The sequence below is a fragment of the Thermobia domestica genome, chromosome 7, assembly GCF_964235325.1.
Source record: "Thermobia domestica chromosome 7, izTheDome1.hap1.1, whole genome shotgun sequence".
NCBI lineage: Eukaryota > Metazoa > Arthropoda > Insecta > Zygentoma > Lepismatidae > Thermobia > Thermobia domestica.
Genome location: NC_137460.1, coordinates 114,567,333 through 114,590,928, shown reverse-complemented (window position 1 = coordinate 114,590,928; position 23,596 = coordinate 114,567,333). Strand labels below are relative to the sequence as shown.

The following is a 23,596-nucleotide window of genomic DNA, read 5'->3' as shown; positions in this document are numbered from 1 at the left end:
TATTGTGATCCTTACACCTTTCGTGGTTTATAGAGGTGTATACAGACATTTGCCTCACCCTGTATTTACGTCATTGCAAAGGAATTAAAAATGTAGAAGCCAGCTCCTTGCTGTACCATCCCAGCATTCGTCTGATGGCCAACAATGGCATACCATCCTTCTTCCTTTGATAAATGAATGACATCAAGAGAATGCAAGTCATGCAGGAGGTACCAGTGCTCGTCATCTACTTGTTAAATAAATGAAAGAACATAAAACGATACTGACTCAAAAACCCTGTTACGCAATTTAGTAGGAGGCTGAATTCACTTCAGTGCCGCCGGACACGAAAGCGCTTAAAACTGAATCAATGTCCTGACTGAGGTTTGAACCATGACCGCATGAATAGCCTGTATCGTACGTAGTAAGACTCATTACCGACTGAGCTACGGCGAACTGTATAGGAACTGGGAAATAGTCGAAATGAGATAAACGAGGAAAGGAAAAGGAAATGCCTGAATTGGGACACAATAACTGTTTGAATATGCGTTATTTGATGGGAAGTTCCGTTGAAGGTAGACAGGAGCAGGAGGGGAGAAAACCTTCAAACATTGCATAAATCGCCGCTAAGTGATTTTCTTAAATGAGCATAGTGCCAGATACTTCTATTTTACCCGAGTGGCAGTGCCTCACATAATCAAGCACAAGCAAGAAGCCACTTATCTTTCACTTCTTGTTTAGTTCTGTTTGTGCCGTTGTGTGTTGAATTGGTGTTGAATTGTGTGTTGCATTCAAGTGGTGTGTTGAAATGACACCACTCCGTGTATGTCTCGGTCTCCGTGTATATGAAGAATAGTGACTATGTATTCACCTGCAAACAAAGCGAAAATCGTCCTTCACGCATCTGGTTTGGGTATAGGTGCAGCTGCGGAGCAGTTTCATCATCGCCATCCAGAATGCAATGATTGGCAAGTTAACCACAACCCGTAACCGACGATGGTATACTCGTTGACATTCTGGCTAAAGTTATGTGCAGTCCACAGTCCAACGCGGAGTAATACTAGACGAAGTCTGTCCAAATCATTCTGCGCAAGCATCATTTTCATTCCTTTAAGGTACATTTCGTGCAGGAGTTTCATGGAGATGATACCGACCGACGACGTGAATTCTGTGAATGGTTTAAACGCACACAACATCTTAATGGAACTATTAACAGACATAACTACGTGTATTGGGCAGACAGAAACCCTCATGTTGCCGAAGTTATTCATAATCAAGTTGACCCGTATACGTAAATATGTGATGTGCAATTCACGGTAATGTTCTGGTGGGTCCTGTGTTCCTAGAGGGAAGATCAACAGGTCAAACCTATCAAAACCTCTTAGAAGCGATATTGGAACCTTATTTGGACAATTTGCCTCTCTCAAACTGCCAGCACTTTTACTGTAAACACGATGGTGCGCCACCACACTTCAGTGTCAATGTTCGACAATAGTTGGATGCAGCAGTTCGTGGATATCAGGCCGGGCGTCGAGGTCTGGTGGAGTGGCCACCGAGATAGCCTGATTTACCACTACTTGATTTTTTTCTGTGGGGCCACTTAAAATCCGTTGTTTACAGGGATCGCCCGCGTACAATTGCTGCTCTACAACACAATATTCCCGAGTCCTGCGCTGCTATTACCACTGACACTCTACAACGAGTTAGGGCCAGTTTGCGACATAGTGTGGTAATTTGTGCACAACAAGTTGGACATCACTTCGAACATCTTCTACGCTGAGCACAGTTGCAGCATTGTTTTATCTGTTTCAGGATCTTCCAACAGGTAGGTGATTTGAACTGAATCGGTTTGGTTAGGTGCGGTATGCCTTGTGTGAGTGTCGCAGTCCTTTCTCCTCATATGATTCATTTGCCAAAGGAACAAGGATGGTATACCATTGTCGCCCATCAGACGAATGCTGGTGTTGTACAGCAAATACCTGGTTTCTACGTTTTTAATCCCTTTGCAATGACATAAGATGTATTGCTCACGAGACCAGAAAAATCTCGTATCTCGTCTCATTTCGAAAACTCATACACGACACTAGACAATCATTCAACGAACTGAGATGACTCAACAAATTTACGAGCTGAAACGAGACCTGCAAATGAATAATGATGCTCACCAGCCGAGAAACTTTATTTATTTATTTATTTATTTATTTATTTTTATTTATTCAAGGAAATGACACAAAGAGGGATTGGGATTCCACTCAAAGGTCACGTCGGCCTTTTAGTTGAGTCTAGGTCTAGAGAAGACAGCGGCTTTGGCCTGAGAGAAGGGACCATCCCGGGTTGCACCCAGGGGCACTGAGGAAATCCAGAAAAAAACCTGTCAGGGTGTCCCGTAGAAGCAGGACGTGCCCACGTTTAGCCTACCCAAATGCCTTGTAGCATGCAGGCACGCTACCCCTACACCTGCGGCTGGGTACGAGATAATTAATCTGTATAGTTCGAACTCGTCTGGAAACGTGACGATAATGACGCTTCTGTTCATAGACAAGACAACAATTGAATAATGAGAGAGGATGTAAGTGCAACAGCAAGTAGAATTGAATTGTATCGTTCAAAGTTGTCTTAGTACCAAGCAGAATATGTTTGTAAGGAGTTTATAGCTTAAAACTTGTTGCTTCTGTTTTAAAGAACTCATATGGTCGCAGTACCCGTTTAACTTGTATTGCGATAACTCGTGTTTATCGACTTTTCTCTGATTTTTTAGTTTTGGCACTTAGGCCCTTTTCTAATTTTATTCAATTGACCTCTTGTCGCATCTCGTTGACATTACTGAGCAATTAATACCAGTTTGCCGTGAATAAATTCAATTTAATTTCTCGTTCGTACCTGCCTTCCCCTTCTGATGGTGACGCCATTGGGTTTGGTTAACGTTGGGTGTGATCGTTCTTTATATCCTTCATTGTGGCCGTCCCTTCTATTCTTCTTGGTCCAAGATACTTCAAACCACATGAGCTTACCTTCATTGTTGTCCAACAAAGACGTGGCAACGTTGCATTTTTCTTTAGCATTGTGCGCCATAGCAGTGTAGAACCCAAACGGTTGGTCCAATTCCGAAAATTCCAACATTTCAGATTGAAAACACATAGTTTCCAACAACATTGCTCTATTATCATTTTTTCGTATCTTCAATAGTTACCGAGATATCCTATGTAAACGGACTTATGGGATATCCTGTATATATAAATATATCGGGTATTGCAAAATAAGTGTTACAACTCTTGGGAGGTGACTCCTGCCACTGAGACAAGAAAAAAGTTCTCTTCAACTTTCTGCTATCGGACATAGTTTCAGATCTACAAGGTGCCGAAAGCGTGGGAAAATGACTTTCGGACGCCAATAGTTCGGAAACTATCCAACATAAAGAGGGCGGGTAAAAAATTCACTGAAGAAGTCATATCTGCTCTATTGAATTTTGCATGTTTCACAATCCTACCGTGCACGCGCAAGCGATTCCCCAAAGGAACGTAGAGAGTCCCGGATAATCTGCCAAATGAAACTTGGTCTAAATGGATATGAATTGATGGGCTTTCTACCAGGTAACAATAATTCGTTTGTCTTAAGTCGATATCTGGAACAAATACAAAATGGCGGACACCTTTATGCCCGTTGTGTGTGGTTGCATAATCGCCAGATACGGATGCTGGCCAACAGTGAGGTTCTGAGTATTAATTGTAGCGAATTTGTACTCAAATGCTCTAGAAAGACATCTGGAGTGTCGGTAGAGCATAACAGATGAAGCAGAGTGATTCACATGTGTGGAAACACTTAACGAAAAATGCCCAGAAATGCACTCATACTCAGTAAACGTGAGTTCAAAGCGTCGAAAATGTAAGGATTAGCGTCAAGAACATGAAAGCCATTGCCAATTCACCAACAATATTCCTTCAAACCGTTGCAATACGATGTGCACGGTTGCATACCAATAAGGATGCAACAACTGAGTCCAAGTTCAAATTGTACAATGGACTCAGTAAGAAACTGGGTAAACTAAAGGAATGTCACTAGTGGGATCGTATGATCGATATTGAAATAGGTCAATGTGTGTGTTGATATCAATATGTAGCTAATGGACAAATGTCAACATGTCCCACTACTGCCGGGACATCGTCCCACGTGCGAAAAATAGGAAAATAACCACTCGGGTCTTGAATCTGAGGCCGTGGGTTCCCAGTAGGATTGGAAACTGCGACCACGCGAGCAAAAGCGAGCGCTCTAGCCCTGAGGTTCGAAGGAGCCTCACTTTCTCTGTATTCATTTCTTTGAGGAGTACACACTTTGTTTGGCAAGCCCTCTTGTACAGCCTTCCGACATACTTGTGTGTTTCATTTTGTTACTCCTACTGCACAGTTGTAAACAATCAGAGCTTTAAGATGTTTCTTTCTATTTCTCATGTCGTTTTATTTCCATATGTATGGTGTTCCAGCTGTAGTGTTAAATGTGCCAAATCGGTTCATTTTCGTCTTTGTCTTGGTATGTGCACTGTGTGTAAGATACGAATTTCTGGAGGTATTTTCCTATATTTCGAGTACGTCATATATCTCACAAGACGTGGGACATGATACAAGTTTGTTATTTTCACGCTCTATCAGAATTTGAACCATGCATTAAGAGATTTCTTTTCATATGTATCGACTATGGGACAATGTCCCAAACAAAGAGGGACATTGATACAATCGTGTTCTAGTTACGTTCTAGCAAAAGGTGCACCAGATGTAATAGCAGAATGTCAAACGTTATTTTCCTAGTTTTCGCACGTGAGATGGTGTCCCAGCAGTAGTGCGACATGTTGACATTTGTCCATTAGCTACATGTTGATATCAACACACACATTGGCCACATTTCAATATCGATCATGCGATCCCACTAGTGACATTCCTTTAGTTTACCCAGTTTCTTACTGAGTCCATTGCACAATTTGAACTTGGACTCAGTTGTTGCATCCTTATTGGTATGCAACCGTACACATCATATTGCATCAGTTTGAGGGAATATCATTGGTGAATTGGCAATGGCTTTCATGTTCTTGACGCTAATCCTTACATTTCCGACGCTTTGAACTCACGTTTACTGAGTATGAGTGCATTTCTGGGCATTTTTCATTAAGTGTTTCCACACATGTGAATCACCCTGCTTCATCTGTTGTGCTCTATCGACACTCCAGATGTCTTTCTAGAGAATTTGAGTACAAATTCGCTACAATTAATACTCAGAACGTCACTGTTGGCCAACATCCGTATCTGGCGATTATGCAACCACACACAACGGGCATAAAAGTGTCCGCCATTTTGTATTTGTTCCAGATATGGACTTAAGACAAATGAATTATTGTTACCTGGTAGAAAGCCTTCCCATTCATATCCATTTAGACCAAGTTTCATTTGGCAGATTATCCGGGACTCTCTACGTTCCTTTGGGGAATCGCTTGCGCGTGCACGGTAGGATTGTGAAACATGCAAAATTCAATAGAGCAGATATGACTTCTTCAGTGAATTTTTTACCCGCCCTCTTTATGTTGGATAGTTTCCGAACTATTGGCGTCCGAAAGTCATTTTCCCACGCTTTCGGCACCTTGTAGATCTGAAACTATGTCCGATAGCAGAAAGTTGAAGAGAACTTTTTTTCTTGTCTCAGTGGCAGGAGTCACCTCCCAAGAGTTGTAACACTTATTTTGCAACACCCGATATAAACAGATGTATTATTTTATTACTATATTATGCAAGAATGTTATAAATAGAGGATCTGGCCATATGTATCTTCATCCTATTAAATTGGTGAAGCCAAAAAGCAACTGAGCATTGGCACGTCTGATTGGCTACTCTCGTTTCTGCCATCGTCTGATTGGCTATTTTCGTTTCCGCCATGATTGTTGGCTCAAAACATTGCGATTGTATTGGGCGGAGTGCTCAAAGTAGGGGTGGCGAAACTGTGACGTATGGCTTCAAGATTTTGTTGTAAGGGTAGATCCTCTATTTTATGAGATCCTTGATATTATTAGTGTTGTTAAGGAGAAAATAATCATATTACAATATTTATATGTAGGTTGTCATATTTCAAGGTAGCACGTTTCTTACTTACATAGCATGAAATATAACATAACATTAATAAAGTTTACGAATTGTTTCCTTGAAAGTTTATAACTAATAAAACCACAATTTATAATACAATCTTTAATACTGATTCCTTCCTTAGAAACATTCATAATACAAAGCATAAGTAATTGTGTTAATATAACTCAATTATAACACAGCCCATGGTGGCAGTTTAACTACCATTCCGGTGTTATGGTTAACACAGACCCAGTGTTATCGATTTGACGTAGAATGTAAAACAGGATAGAAAAAATGTTCAAAGATGAAATATACCAATCAATAGACCTCATGAAACTGAAAAAAAAGTATGAGAGTAAAATATACCAGTACTATAAGGATAAATTGGGACCGACCTACCTCAGTTGGTAACATGACCGATTTAACTCTTTTAAATTTTGGGTTTTTTAAGGTAATTTTTAGGCTTTCAGTCAAGCAGCTACGGTACCAACACTATTGAAGCTAGGATCATGGTTCTTATCACGTTTTCTTTCTTTCTTTTTTTCTTTGTTTGTTTGTTTGTTTGTAATGAAGCAGAGTTTTGAACTGCAGCAGTCAAATTTCCCTATTACGTACCAAATGCGAGAAATTCCCGCTCAAAGTGAGAAAAAGGGATTTTTTGAAAAAAGTCCTCTTTTATCGCGAATTTTCCGCTCAGGTATATGACACGCAATGCGAATAGTACCAAACCAAACTTTGCTTCATTGTGAAAATAATGAGGAACGAAGAATGTACGGGGAAAAATAGTATTAACGCTATAGCCAATTTACCAATTTTCCTTCGATAATACATTTTTAGTCAATTTCTATCCAATCCGCTTCAGCATAAAGACTAATCATTGTAGGGACATGAATCGTATTCCGTCTTGTTTGGCATGAATCGGTCTTTCGAACGGTATAAATTGCATATCCCTATCGTGCACCTGAGGGTAGAAAATTCCCCCAAAAGGGATTTTTCTAAAAAAATCATTTTTTTCCAATTTTGGGCCCCTCTGTGCGCCCCGGGTGGTAACGCTCAGCACCCAAAATTTTTCGAAATATACTATATAGTGTATGTAATAACTGTACGAAATACCAATCTCATATCTTGAAAAATAAGGGCGAGAAAAAATATTGACCCATGTCTCAACAATACGCATGTTCCCCTATAGGATGAAAAAAAAACACCGAATTCTAGATAAAAATTTCCTGACATTCCTAATTGTCGTAGGAACACAAATCATACCTTGTTTTCTTTAGCATGAATCGGCTTTTCGAACGGTATAACTTGCATATCCCTATCGCGCACCTGAGGGTATAAAATTCCCCCAAAAGGGATTTTTTCTAAAAAAAAAACATTTTTTTTAATTTTGGGCCCCTCTGTGCGCCCCGGGTGGTAACGCTCAGCACCCAAAATATTTCAAAATATACTATATAGTGCATGTAATAACTGTACGAAATACCAATCCCATATCTTGAAAACTAAGGGCTAGAAAAAAATATTGATCCATGTCTCAACAATACGCATGTTCCCCTATAGGATGAAAAAAAAAACACCGAATTCTAGATAAAAATTTCCTGACACATTCCTAATTGTCGTAGGAACACAAATCATACCTTGCTTTCTTTAGCATGAATCGGTCTTTCGAACGGTATAACTTGCATATTCCTATCGTGCACCTGAGGGTAGAAAATTCCCCCAAAAGGGATTTTTTCTAAAAAAAAATTTCAATTTTGGGCCCCTCTGTGCGCCCTGGGTGGTAACGCTCATCGCCCAAAATATTTCGAAATATACTACATAGTATATGTAATAACTGTACGAATTACCAATCTCATATCTTAAAAACTAAGGGCGAGAAAAATATTGACCCATGTCTCAAAAATACGCATGTTTCCCTATAGGATGAAAAAAAACACCGAATTCTAGATAAAAATTTCCTGGCACGTGCTTAATTGTCGAGAAACACGAATCATACCTTGTGAGGGTTACCACCCGGGGCGCACAAAGGGGCCCAAAATGAAAAAAAAAAAGGATTTTTTTTACAAAAAATTTCCCTTTTGGGGGAATTTTCTCCCCTCAGGTGCACGATACGGATATGCAAGTTATACCGTTCGAAAGGCCGATTCATGCCGAAGAGAACGAGGTACGATTCGTGATTTTAGGATAAATAGTGATAATACTGTAGATACTTTACTAAACTAATTGACTCAAAATGTGTAAATACAGCAAGAATTCAAATATTGGAAAATTTCCTGGCACATTTCTATTTATTCTAGGATCATGATTTGTATCTCGCTTTGTTCCAAATAAGAGTAGGTTTCTAACGGTACCACTTCTACTATGTCTGTATGTCCCTGAGAGGAGAAATTTAGAAAAAAGGGAAATTTTCTTCTGAAAAAATCCCTTTTTTGATTTGGGCGGAATTTTGCCGCTTCTGGTACATAATAGGGAAATTTGAGTGCTACATTTGAAAACTCTGCTTTATAACAAAACCAACGAGGTACAAACTATGTTTCTAAGATTAATAGGGATGCGTCACGAATTTTTTAAATAAAAAGTTCTAAAATTCACCCTTTTCTTAAAAGCCGCCTTCGTTGTTTATGACGTCACTGCCCTCAGGCATCGCACACGTGACTGCAAAATGTCCATAAAGCATGTTCTTTGATGCTTCCATACTTGAATAAATGCTAAAAGCCGGTGTGAAAAGCTTTACTAGAGATTTATAAAGCAAATTCCGAAGGTCGACGCAATGGCCCGTATACAGGCCAAGAAATTTAAAAGGGTTAAACGCAAGAGAAACATGTTTTTTTAAAAAGCAAAATTAAAGACATTGTAATGAACATTCTCAACATTTGTAATCGTAACATTAAATGTATACTTTAAACACCTTACATGATTGCAAGAGGCAATGATATTATGAACACATTACTAAAAGAAAACCTCACATTCATACAAAGTAAAATTTTAAAAAATATTCTTAAAATCAATCATTTTAATGGTATTGCAAAAACAATTGTGAAAGGATATTGTTGTGAACATAAACTACAAAATGGCAAACTTAAGTGTGTTGCTTGATTGCATTTGCACAAACACATTTGATACAAAATAATTATGTTTTAGAGGTTAGAAATTTTACCTTCCATCTCAACGTTTTAATTGCTTATTATTTTTTGATAATTGCAAGCAAGAAATATATATACTTGTCTCTATCAAAATTATATATATACTGTCTCTATCAAAATTAAAATCTTGTGGATGCGCCGCAATCTCAAGATTATTTATGTGGGTGCTGGAGTCCCGGAGCACGCACGCATTCGGCGCGCATGAATAGATTATATAATTATTTATTCACTGTTCACGTAAAAAGTGCATTAACAACCACCAGATTGTATCTGTACTTGTTTTCTCGTAATAGTGACGTTCATACTGCTCATAATAACGCATGCACGAAATGAGAATCTTCAAAGAAGTAATTACAGAATTGTAACATAATATACCTGGATTCTCATGCTCTTTAGATTCTGATTATATAAGTGTTTCGTATGTACTGTACTTTATGGTGAAATTCCTTTACCTTGAGTTTTAGAAAAGGTTTTATAAAACACACTCAAAGATGATATCTAATCAACAAAACATTTTTAAAGAGATGGTATTCCCATATGTTGCGATAAACAAGTTTAATGAAAATTTAAGTCTTACACAATTTCGTGCGTCAACTTTTAAGTTCTAAGAGTATGTTCCATATTATTAAACCTTTCCCCCAATCTTTCATAAATCTTCAATTACTATTTTTTACGTTTCAAATAATTTTTATATATATGCGTGTTAACGTCAGATTAATGTATTAAAATTATTTTATGATTTATATTTATACTTATTAATTGACGTATTGCCCAAATAGACCATGATTTTAACATTTAAAAATTATAATTTATTTATGGATTTATTACAAGACATGATCGATAACAGGTTACAAAAATTATAACTTTTGTGTTATTTACCGTAACTTAAAAAATGTATTTGTAGATTAATAACATTTTTATATTGTAGTTTCAAGACTTTAATTCTGACCATATATACCTGAGAAGCGAGTATTTAAGATTCTGTGACTCGTCAGGAAAATTGGTCAAAAGTAAAAGTGAGGGCAGTGATGCCGTTCCTATGGGTCAAAAACACTTCGCCATAGACAGATTGTGTAGATGTATGGGTAGGGTTCAATTTCAAGAAAGCATGGAGCAATGACGTGGCTTGCCTTCAAAGAAAGACGGACCAGTATTGTTAATGAAAACCCTACACAAAATAATAGACCGAGTACTTCAGGAATTAACATGAATTGTGCACGGGTAGATGAGTGTATTCATGTGGGCAGAACAACATTATGCTCAATACTAGCTGAGCTGGAACTACTATATGGTGCTGTGTAGAATATATTGTGATTACTGTTCTTAAGTGTAGGAAAGTGTGCTCGAAATGGCATTATCCGACAACCAGAATGACAGCGTAGCTGAATATTCCGTAGCGTTACGCAGCGTAGGACAGCAAGTTTCTTCACCAAGTAGTGACTGCAGATGAAACAATATTTCATTCTATCCATTCTATCCAGTAAGCAGGCATCCATGGAATGGAAGCATGCATCTTCTCCACGGAAGAAGAAATTCAAAGTCGTTACTTCGTCCAGGAAAGTTTAGTACACTGTAATCTGAGACTGATCAGGTGTGCTACTGAGCGATTATTTGGAAGAATGAGAAACAATGAATGCTGAAATGTATTGCGAGACATTTTTGAAGTTGTGCATTGCTGTCAGACGAAAACGTTCTGGTCTCCTTTACTTTTATGTGATTCTTCTGGCTGATAATGTGAGATTCCATTTCAGCACAAAAACTGTTGAATGTATTCAGCGCTTATGCCGAGGGCGACTAGAGCATCTCCTACAGACCAGACATAGCCCCCAGTGATTTTTACCTTTTTCCTCCTCTGCAGCAGAACGTGTCTGCCCATCATTATCTGATATGTTACGATGTCAAAACGATGCCTCACGGTGACTGCGAGAACCTGACGCGTATTTCTGTACAAGCGGTATGGAAAACCTTACCTACCGTTGTGGCATGAGCTTGAACAGGAAAAGGTGATTACGTCAAGAAGTGTTGAATGTCCTCTATCATCAGGTGTGTTCACCTTCCAGCTATACCTTACACATAAACCATAATATATTTTGCAAATACTTTCCGATTATTCCTTCGTACAATATCAGTAAACAGTGTGTAATTAGATCTATCACTGAAAACTTCAGACTGGCATAAAACGAAAATCTCTAATTTATATTTTATGTATTTGGTGTCTAAAAGAAATTTTAAAATAAAATATATTTAACTTAATTTCAAAATCATATGTTTTATTAGCAACTTACTTTCCAATTCTTTTCCTCATTCGTGATTGTCCTGTTCATTCTCAAATCTGCTGCAATTTTCATGGTTTCATAAACCGTCAAATATGAAAGAAACTTAAAGTCCTGTGTTATATAACAGGTCATTTTCTTGAATTCTTTTACGTTTATTTCGCAACCATTCACAAGAATAGATCCTCCAGGATCCATCGAACTGAAAGGGAAAAGAAAAATCTAGGATAATTTGTGTAAAACATTTCGTAAATCAATTCAAATTTATGATGCGTGAAGGTATAAATAGAATAATGTCCCGACCGAAGTATCATATAGTGCAGACTTTCTCAACCCTGATGTATCGTGCAGTTCTAATGGCTATTTTAGGATTTAAAAATAAATATAGTTTATCCAGATGTGCTATAAGTCTAGGCTATGTTAAGGTTAGTGTAAAGTCTTTGTTAATAAGATAAAAGCAATTTTGAGACAGACCTTTCCAGTCAACTGCAGCCTCAACTCTACTTTCTCACACTTGGATAATACCATATAGAAACTTATAATCTAATACTATTGTAATCTATACTAGCTGAACAAGCATTATCTACACAGTGCATCATTCTAATATAAGATGAATTCCCTTCCCACTTTCTCACTATATCTGCAAAACGCTTCAGATACACTGATCTGGGAAGAAAAATTACCGCGTCATGTCATAGCAAAGTCACCTCCGTTTTGCTTATTCCACCCAGTAACGCACATTTTTTACTAACATATCGAATATTTAGGTCAAAAAATGTGCATTCGTTTCCACATAAAACAAAACATTGCGAGTGTCATTACTTCAATGATATTTAAATTTAAAATTGGGTGGGACGGGGAAAACACTATCCAACCCGTACATTTATCCAGGCTAAAGATAAGAAATTCAAACCTACTGAGAATTGAGTGCAAAACATGTGTGTCCATTTCCTCATAAAATGAAAAATTGTGCTTATTTGAAAGTATTGATACATCGACCTTCAAAGAAGCGACTTTTGTAGACAACTCACATACCGACAGGCCTTCCACTCAACACTTAGAAATGAAAACTATCGGAAAACTTACTGCAAAAACTGTGCAATAATTTCCAAATAATAATTAAAAAAATGGGTGTCAATAATTTCGGGGATATCGATCTTCAAATGATTGTCCCTCTATAGACAACCCGCATTCCGCCAGCCCGCTCAGTTAACACATAGAAACGAAAACCTATTGGAAAATTTAGTACAAGAAATGTGTGCTCATTTTCACATAAAACAAAAAAAATGTGCGTCATTATTTTCCAACTATCCTCCATAGTGGTTATGGATTGAGAGATTTGTGTCAAACCATGTTTTCTGACTAAAATATTTGACTTAGGACGTCTCGACGGATGTGGAGGATTCCTGTGCCATATTGTATCACCTCTAGATTCAAATGTATCACCTGTATTATCAATATCACTGTCACTTATACAAAACTCGTCCGGAACTTCATCTTCACTCTCTATATTGTCGTCTTCTTCCGAACTCTCAATGATAACATGATCGTCTGTTTCTTCTAATGCCGCTTGAATTTCGTCCTCTTAAGGTATCTGCTTGCCATTTTTATCACCACATTTATAAATAAAACATGCACCTAAATTCTTTTATTTCAAATTGAACGCCAAATAACCAGAGAAGAGACATGAACGATAACAAGAGGTTTTGTTGACTAAATGCATAGACCTAGAAAAATAAACTCCAGGAAGAAAGAAAAAAAGGGAAAAAGGAAAAAGGAAAAAGGCTTAAAGAAATAACCACTTATATTAAAATTTTATAAAGTTCTCAAATGTTCGCACTACTGATGAATAACATCTTACTTACTAATGTCACAAAAATCAGAGTCATTTGTTGGAAACAAAAATAGACACATTCCAGGAAAAATTACATGGAAGCCCAGAGGGGTACACATTGCAAAACTGAAATAGTTCCACAGGAGATTTCATGTGGCAAACACAGAAAGGTCAAAAATATTCAGCAAGAAAAAGAATGGCTAAAATCGCGCAAAAAATACAGAAAAGAAAAGCAAAATTCAAGGTGTGGGGTACAAAATGTATTCTACCCCATTCGGCTTCTGAGGGTTAAACGTGTTTTCTTTAGTAAAGATAATTCAAAACATAAGACATTCTTCAACGACTGGACTAGTGTTGTAAAATTTCCGGAAATTTTGAAACGACTGGTAAAAAACAGTTTTTCCGGTTTCTTTCCGGAAATTTTGGAAAAATTGGGAAAAAACAAAAATATTTGTATTAGGTTAGTTTTACTAGTAATTGAACCGTTTTTTTTTCGAAGGCGTGAAAAATATAAATTGAGAAATTTCAATATTGTGAATATTTAAAAAAAAAAAGCATTCGAAAATATAACAGTTGTAATTATTCTTGAAAATTAATAGTCTACGCTCATTTCCTTTATGTGTCTTCTAGTCGTTTACTCCTGATTGTGCATTAATTACAGAAATTTTACAATTGCATACACATCTACCATCATGAAGGGTTTCTGTTGTAACAAATAGAGCTCTTGAATGAAACTGAGTTCTTAATGTGCTCTTTGTCCTGGTGAAATTTTGTTATTTTTAACCAAATTACTTCTTAAAAGAAAGAGTAGTAAGCAAATTTCACTAATATTCATGCACTAAGACATAATTACTATTATTTAATATTCAAATACAGACTTTAATATAAACTTTATGTACATAATTTTGTATGTAAACAAATACCTGTTTTCTAATGCGACAATTTATCTACATATATAAAATGAAAGTGACTATATTTGTAACTTAATAACTCTTGAGCCACCAGATTGATCCCAATAAAAAATTTCAACATAGATGAGGTTCGGGCCTGGGATGGATTTTACCATTTTACTTTGAAAGTGCAACTTGGAGGAAGGAAGTGTGGATATATATTGAAAATTACTCATGTTAGTGTCGAACTCATGGTTTTCGGAGTTCCTGAGATGAACAGTGACATTTCCGATGAAGTTTAAATTCAAATTCAGCACTGCAACTTGGAGGAAGGGGAGGGAAGATATATATATTGCCAACCCAGTCACTCTGTGCCTAGTTTGGGGATGCTAATTGAGTGAAACTGAGCGCCTTCCACTCACCATCTAGAATGAGTGGGAATGATCTCATATACATGTGCGAGAGGTTAACTAAATTTACAAATACCAATCGGGAATTGATTCTGGTAATAAAACATTTACTTCAATCATTCAATAACAATTATATTTCTCTTAGATAAAAATTGTGAATGTAAGTGTTGTGATGTAATTACGGATAATCGGAATATTTGCCAGTCGAGTATCGCCGATCGAGAATTGAACATTTGAGCCCTGAATAGGAGTAACACATACCTTATCTCTTCAGATGACGCTCCGCTGATGATCTAGGTGTTGTATCTGTATCGCCAAGTTGATACTTCTAATTAATGGTTGCTGTAGATGAGCATTGAGTTTGGTTTACTCCCAAATGCTAAAGACGACTCGACGATCTCCGTAGATAGAATATTGAATTCTAAGTTGACTGTCGGTTGACTGTCAGTTGACTGTCTCGCTCTCTGTCGCTCCAACTGATCACGGTAACTGATCACTCAAAGACTTCTCAAAGACTGATCTCAAAGACTGATCTCGTCTGCCCCGAAGACCTCCCGTCTCCTGGTTTTGTTCAACCTGGTCCTTCTAGAATTTTCTCCTGTCGTCTGCTGGATGGCACGTGTGACCTCCTTTCACTTGGAAGAACGAATTCTTTCCTTGTGTCAAGACTCAAAAACTGCAACTCTCGACACACTTCGATTTCCCGATTCTAAGCAATTTCCTCATATCCGTGAATGTGTGAAATGTTCACAAAAGCTTACAATCTCTCTTTTCATAATTTACAGAATTTAGCTTATGCAAGAATTGACGCATTGTATGCATTGTCTTCCTGCATTGGCAGACTCTCAATGAAACATTTTATTTACATCATTTCGCTGACCATTGAAAACTGTACTGTACTGCACTGTACTGGACTGTACTTCTACAGCCAGTGCCAAACCGAGAGAAGTGTGTTGATTGTTGAAACACAGCGACTGGCGGCTTGGCCGGTCAGCAGCGCCCTATGAAAGCCCCATTAGAAGCAATGTTCCGCCAGCGGTGGCTCAGTGCAGCGACTGCTGTGGGAAACTTGGTTTGGGAGTGAGGGGGATGATGGACGGTAGGGTGGGAGAGTAACAGGTGCGAGCGAGTACACAGTTCGGTTAAGCGGTCGTTCGGTTGACCGACGTTTGGATAATCGACGCTCTACTGTATATATATATATATATATATATATATATATATATATATATATATATATATATATATATAATGATGGAAAATGACCGATATTAGTGTCAAATCCATGGTTTTCGGGATTGCTGAGATAAACAGTAACACTTCCGATACTGTTAAATAAAATTTCAGGCCCGCAACTTAGGGGAGGGGGAAGAACAGATATATAAAAATAATAGAAAATAGCCGATATCAGTGTCGAATCCATAGTTTTCGAATGAACAGTGACACTTTCGATGCCGTTTAAATCCAAATTCAACGCCGAAACTTGAGGGACGGGCAAAAGTGTGATATATAGAAAAAATGATGGAAAATGACTGATATTAGTGTCGAATCCAAAGTTTTTAGGTCGCTGAGATGAACAGTGACACTTCTAATGCCGTTTAAATCCAAATTCAGAGCCGTCACCTAAGGGCAGGGGGAGGGGGAGATATATAGAAATGATCGAAAATGACCAATAGTAGTGTCAAATTCACAGTTTTTAGGGTTGCTGTGATGAACAATAACACTTCCTAATCTGTTTAGATCCAAATTTATCCACGAAACTTGGGGGCGGGGAGATATATAAATATGATCGAAAATGACCGATATTAGTGTCGAATCCATATCTAGTTTTTGGGGTCGCTGAAATGAATAGTACCACTTCCGATGCCGTTTAAATCAAAATTCATCCTCGTAACTTGGGGCGGGGGAGAGGGGAAATATATAAAAAATGATCGAAAATGACCAATATTAGTTTTGGGATTAGCTGAGATGAACAGTGACATTACTGATGGCGTCTAAATTCAAATTCAGCCCCCATTAGTCACTCCTAAAGGGGAAAAAGTGACATGTAAAAGTAAATAAAAATGACTGATACTAGTGTCGAATTCATAGTTTCTGGGGTCCATTAGTTCATTGGTGACAATTTTGGTGCTCTTTATATCCAAAATGAAACGTATTTTCTCCGCGCGAAGAACGGGTATATTGTTAGTCTTTAATAATACCGAACGGAAATTTCACATGTTAAATTCTTTAATATATTTGTTCTGCTCAAACTTACGCACTTGTGCGGTTTATGTGTGTATATGTAAATAAGATCATCTCTCTTTTTGAGTTGTTCGAAAAATATACAAATAATAAAGAAGAATTTTTGCCAGAAATCAGAAAACTAAAAAGTAAAATTAAAACCTGTTGTTTTAAGTATTTTTCCTGCTAGAGAAATACGTTGTATATATGCTGGAGACACGTTACAACAAATAAGATTAGTATCAGGCGAAACACTAGTTCTTAAATTATATTTTCCGGGTTTTGCCAATATTTCCAAACAAAAGATTTTTTCTAATGGGTTCAAAATTTCCGGAAATTTTACACAGCATAAGGACAATATGTATACTATATTTGATTTTAATATACGGGTATTAACTAAAATGATTCTGGCACTGTTATTTAACACTTCCCTGCAATAAAACGGTAACTTTATAAGATTACTTAAGATAATTTAAATGCGTCTATATTAATAATTCTAACTAGGATTATATTTTAGGATCTTTTATAGTCATAAGTCCATACTATCACGGTGCTAACGTTAAAGGAGTGGTACAAATATATTTGTTGCCACAAAATTTGCCTATTCTAATAGAAGAAACATAACTACTCAATTATCTAAACTGTAAACTAGTAAATATAAAATAGTTTTCATTTTAAAACATATTGTGGTAAAATATTCGAAAATTTCAATTTTTTCCAATATTTCCGCTTTTTAAAAGCTTGGGAAAAAAACGGTAAAAACTGGGTTTTTACCCAAAATTTCTGTTTTTTTTTCGGGCCTTTACAACACTAGACTGGACTGATAAGACCAGATCTGCAACAATCACAAGTCAGATAAGGAGTCTTAACAATGTCCTCCAGCAGAGGGGTTGAGGATGGGAAAATTTTCTTATTTTAGTTTGTACTTCAGTTTGTGGAAGGACAGACAGTTAACCTACCAGAAGCTTGAGCATTCTTGAGCATTATATCCATTAAATATGTAATTCTAATTGAATTGAGTCTTATTTTTACGTCCTTTTTTCCAGTTTTTATTTCCTTTTTTAAATATATTTTTAGATCAACTTCCGAGCCCTAATTATAAGATATTCTCGTAATGTGAAACATACCGAGTTTTTAGGTAAGTCCATATATTAAAATATCGTACAATTTGGTTTCAGCTCAATGTTTATGCCACATCTAGTGATTATGTACTAAACCTATGTATGTTTAGTATGGTTTAGTATTTCTATGTAGTCAGGCTTTTATGTAACTGTCCCTGTCAGTGTTTATACATAACCGATTGATCATAGCTATGTTGTCAAGGGTTATTTATGATAGATTTTATATATAGTTTCAATTTCAGGCAGAGCTAGAATTAATGTTTTCCTGCCCCTAGGCTGAAAGGGGAATTTCTCTTCTCACCTGTACAAAATTTTAATTGATGGTAAATCGTACGAGGTGTGACACACACACACACACAAAAAAAAAATAAATAAATAAATAAAATAGACTGGTCCAATAAATCATTGTACTTACAGAATCAGTTCTCTGTGACACTATCACCTTCAAAGTAGTCCCCTTCAGCATTCACTCACTTCAGCATTCGGGGCTGTCATTGCTGGTAACAGTTCTGAAATGAGGTTTTTGGAAGGCCCTTCAGGATATTCTCCGGTTTTGTCTGAACCTCTTCAACTGAGGTAACATGGATTCCCTTTAAGTAAGATTTTACTTTAGGAAATAAAAAAAAGTCGCATAGAGCCAAATCAGGTGAATAACGAGGATGCCCCATCACATAAATGTTTTTGCTGGTCAGAAACTACTGGACAGATAGAGCCGTGTTGCATTGTCCTGGTGCAACAGCCATCCATCACTCCAAAACTATCGCCTTTTTCCCTAATTTTTCCACGAAGTCTTTTTAGTGCTTCAATGTAGTAGTGTTGATTAACAGTCTGACCACTGGGAACCTACTTAATCATTACAATTCCATTAATGTCAAAGAAGACAATTAACATTGTCTTGAATTTTGATTTTGACTTTGCGTGCTTTTTGGGTCTTGGGAATCCTGGAGATTTTCACTGCATCGACTCGTGCTTACTTTCTGAATCATAGGTAAAAATTCATGGCTCATCACGTGTTACAACAAATTCCAACACATTTCTTAAGTTTCACAAGAAACTTGTTGATTCGCTGTCTTTTTCGGTTTTTATATTAGACATTTTTTTCCGGCAGAATGCAGTTGCACGTGTTCATTCAATGACGCAGTACTCCGTACTGGCGTGATCGATTAGGTCGAAACTGGACACATGGATAGAGGACGTGTGTGGAATGAGGTCAGCAAAACAGTTGTTGCCAACTCCACTCTGTTTTTAAGCTACACACTAAGTCTTGTTTTTGTGTGTGTGTGTGTGTGTGTGCGTGTGTGTGAGTGTGTGTGTGTGAGTGTGTGTGTGTGTGTGTGTCACACCTCGTATTGCTAGTAAAGTGAGCATTATGGTAAATTCGGTCCTGATTTAGGCGACATATAATTTGAGCTTCATAAACGAACTAAAATCTATAGTTCCTCTTGAGAAAATCGTTTACATGAACTCGATTAGATAAGTTTAAATTACTTGATTTATTTATTTATTTATTTATTATGAGAGACGTAAAACCATTAGATTTGTGAATTAACACAATTTAATACTTACTCATATCCAGATAATATGTTCAATAGCGTTGTTTTTCCAGTACCAGACGGTCCCATAATTGCGGTAAGTCTTCCTCCAAGAAAACGCCCATTCAATTTATGTAAAATCATTTTTGATTCTAGAAAGGAAAGCAAATACAAATAATTTGTTTACATTAATATTTTCTAAATGAGTGGAGTTTTAATAAAACACATCAGAGTCTACCGAAATGCGGAGAATGTCACTAAAGCATAAAAATGAGTTAATATTTCCATAATACATACAAATGTACCCATAAGATAAAGTAGGTCATAACCAAAAGAGCATCATTGAAATTTTAGGAGAGATATACAACAATAAGACGTTTGCATCAGTTATATAGCAACTAAAATTCTCTATAGCAGTCGATTGAAACAGTGTAAAAAACTTTTTTATGGCCAGCCATCCTGAATAAGGTTTTTCTGGATTTTCCTTATTCACACCAAGAAAATGTCGGAATAGTACCTTACATAGAGGCCCTAGGCCGCTTCCTTTTCCCTCCCCAATCCTTTCTTTCTTCTCTTTTCTCGAATAGTGTGATCGCCGAGAGATATTACATTTCTCTAGTACTTCCCAGTACCATGCTACAGTGGATTGTGTATTACTTTCTGATCAACTTTTGTACATAAAGAGCGCGGTTGACGTTGCTAGACTACAATTCCAAAGGTTGTGACGTAGGACTACTTCGAATATCATCCTGCCATATCGATAGATGTAAAACGACTTCACACCTCAAACTCATCTTTATGGACAGACAAAATAATTTGTATATGGACAACCTGAAGAAAATGTTTATATCCTACAATCAAAAGTGAATTTGTGTTGTATGGCATAATTGTTTTACTAAGTGTTAGAGTAGGGTTTACCGAATGCGAACTGAGTTCTTTTTCTAGCTTACTTTGTAACGTAGTGTTTGGTCACGTTATTCATTAGCATATTTTCTTTGCAGTTTTATGTTTATGATACTAATATTTCTATAATTGATAATTTTCTTTCTTATTTTCTCACTTGATTCATTCTCGTTTAGAGTTATAGTGATGTTTACAAGCCTTAGTGTAGATTAACATCGAACGTGAGCTTTCTGTAAGGACATATGAGCGCTATTTTAAATTAATTTTGTCATTTTCGATATTCTATTTAGCTACAACTTTCGGTCTTTAGTTCTTAGGCTGGCTGTAAAAAAAATTAAAACTATACTGTAAAAAGTATGAGAATACTGTCTCCTGAAACCCTCGGCATAATGACAACACGTTTTACACATACACATAAGCACTTATATACTTAAGAATATATTAAATCACAAATACCAACCTCTTTTCTTAACTGACACGCTGTATGAAATATCTTTGAAGCTTATAGTTATAGCTTTAGTGTATTGTGTATCTAATGCCATGTTGCTTGTGAGTCTAACTCACAATACAGATCCACTTACAGCACCTACAAGTGTAAATCCACAGAAAGAGCACGCAATAATGCAAAACAGTCTCGTAGTTTGAAAATACGTCAGTCCATTATAGTTTATATGGGAAAGTTTTATAATTATTGTAATGTATGATATACTCAATGGGGAGAGCATCAAGGATTGACCTTCAAAGTAACTTCGAGTTCTTTGTTGGATTAGTTTGTTTCTTTAGCGCGTCGGAATGGGAAAAGAAAGTAAAATGATCGTGAAAAAAAATCAACTTCGAGATTACATCGGATTTACACGTTTCACGGTTCCCACATACCGAAAAAGTGTCTATCTATTTGTTTGTCTCACTGTTTGTACTTTTGTTTACTGAACATACCGTTTAATTTATCGGGATGAAATTTTAAATTTTAAGATTTTATTGTATTCTCCAAAATTATCAAACTACCACAAAAATAATAATTTACCGGAAGATAAAAAGAAAAGAATGTTAATTTCTATACAATGGATTTAATGATTTTGTTTATTTTTTCATATATTAATATTTTATTAACGACTCTATAGTATGGTACAAGTTATTTCTATCGGAAAGATATTTACTCTTAGAGATTGGACAATTTGCTCGTGTACGACTCATACGACTTTGTTAAAAATTTATAGTTAAATGTTTCACTAACAACCATACGATGTATTTAGTGATTTCTCATGAAAAAATCCACAATAGGTAATTTGCTCTGTCTTGAAAGTAGGTTCTCTGCGGATAATTAAAAAAAAAAAAAGACTGCTATAACTTTGTTCATGTTTCATAAATAACCGTCTTAGTACTAACTTCAGGCTTATATGATTTAATTTAACAAATGAGAACGGGAAAATTTAGTAAGGCGGACCATACTTTTATTTTTCTGTTATAGTATATACAGTATATATAATAGTCCAGGCCCGGACTGGCCCAGGTGGCTAGGCGGCGATCGCAACCGAGACAGGGACCAAATCGAAAGGAGGCCAAGGTAAGACAGCTATTATTCTTGTGACCAGTCACGGCGTGTTTCATTAAAATTTTGTTGCGACTAACGTCCCCTTAAGTAAGAATGGGCCATGCCAGCTTCAGTCGTGTCGGTGCAAGCAAAAACAATAGTGTAATCCAACATGCTTCCTATCGCAGAATATAAAAGGTTGACGAAAGTATAGTGGCTTTACAATACAATTCTTGAAAGTTTACTTTTCTTGGGCTAGGAAAAATAACAAATTTGAAACCCAATAGAAAGAGATTTGAGATCGCTTCCATGATTTATGATATCACGGTGTCGCGCAGTCGTCTTTGTAGAGACCTGTACGGGCCGGGCCCGGCCCGGCCTGCGGGCCGGGCTTGGGCGGGCCGACTCTGTAATTTCTTTGGGCGGGCCGACACTGATTCCTCTTCAGTTCGGACCGGGCTGGGGCCGATCAATTGCAATTCTTTAATAATTACTGACTTTCGTTAAACGATAATTGGAATAAAGCCAAACGTTGAAGAAAAGTGTCCGTGAAAAATGTTACAAAGAATGCAATAGCTATTTACAGTTTATGTTGTTTAGCGGCTCCACTTTCACTATAGAGCATTGCAGGCATTATGCGGTAAATTGAGCTCTGACCTTGACCTTTACTGAACTCAAAATATAAAAAGAAGTCGTGTTTTGCCTGTCGCTAAATAATATTGCCATCTTCACTTTATGCTAAAAATCAATTAAGTTAGATTTTTGTTACAGGGAATGGAGTTTTTGTTCTCTCGATGACAGGCAAAGTTCTAGGAGGCAATGTTACGATTCGGAAGGCAAGCGTCAGGTTGTGAACCAAAGTTTAGAAAATGTTTCTGAGGGTTAGGTCAAATTTAGTACTAAATTTTGAGTAAGATTAGGGCTCGAGCTATTTTTTTTAAAAATATCGGGCCGGGGTCGGGCCAAAAACTTTTAAAATTTATCGGGCCCGGGCCGGGCCTGGGCCAAGAAGTTTGGAAAACTCATGGGGCCGGGCCGGGCTCGGGCCGAAAATCTTCAAAACTTTTCGGGCCCGGGCTGGGCCGGGCGTAGGCACGTTCGGGCTGGATTGGGCTTGGGCCGAAGAATTCGGCCCGTGCAGGTCTCTACGTCTTTCTAAGAAGATCCCGTGGTTTTGACATTGTTGAATCACTCATGAGTGTTTGCTTTCAACTTACAGTAGTTGCCAATTTTATCAGCCAACTACTGTGAAGCTGCGGTCAGTTATTCAGTCACACTGTGAGGTAATGTATGTCCTTGTCCTTATTGTGTCGTTTCGAAAATTACCGTGAGAACAGAAGTTAGGCTATTGTAACGAGTGGATTATAAATTCTGACTTCTTGAATCTACAGCATTGGTAAGTGAAAAATTAGTAAATTCTTTGTACGAGGGGATGCTGATAAATATTGAGCTTTACCAAGAAAAAAATGAGCTAGGAAGCTGAAATTACCAACGTGTATAAGGTAGAATCTGTATAGACTATGTTGTAAAATTCAATGTTCTATTGTATCAACATCATTTCCTTTTCCATCTTAGAAGTGAACATGGCTACACCTCCAGCAAGCTTCACTCCAGATGCGCATAGGACCACATGAAGTTTCTCTTCCTCCAACGAAAAGG

The 23,596-nt window shown here is 37.1% G+C and overlaps 1 protein-coding gene across 1 annotated transcript in view; it reads right to left on the bottom strand.

Annotated features, from left to right (window-relative positions):
- Positions 1-20,948, bottom strand: part of LOC145689293 (ATP-binding cassette sub-family G member 4-like) — a 68,428-nt gene extending 47,480 nt beyond the window's left edge. The window contains exons 1-3 of the mRNA XM_081763432.1: positions 20,867-20,948; positions 19,538-19,655; positions 11,506-11,695 (exon numbers count right to left, since the gene is read on the bottom strand). Of these exons, the coding sequence (XP_081619558.1) occupies positions 11,506-11,695; positions 19,538-19,655; positions 20,867-20,948 (390 nt within the window). The remainder of the gene's footprint in view (positions 1-11,505; positions 11,696-19,537; positions 19,656-20,866) is intronic.
- Positions 20,949-23,596: the final 2,648 nt, after the last annotated feature.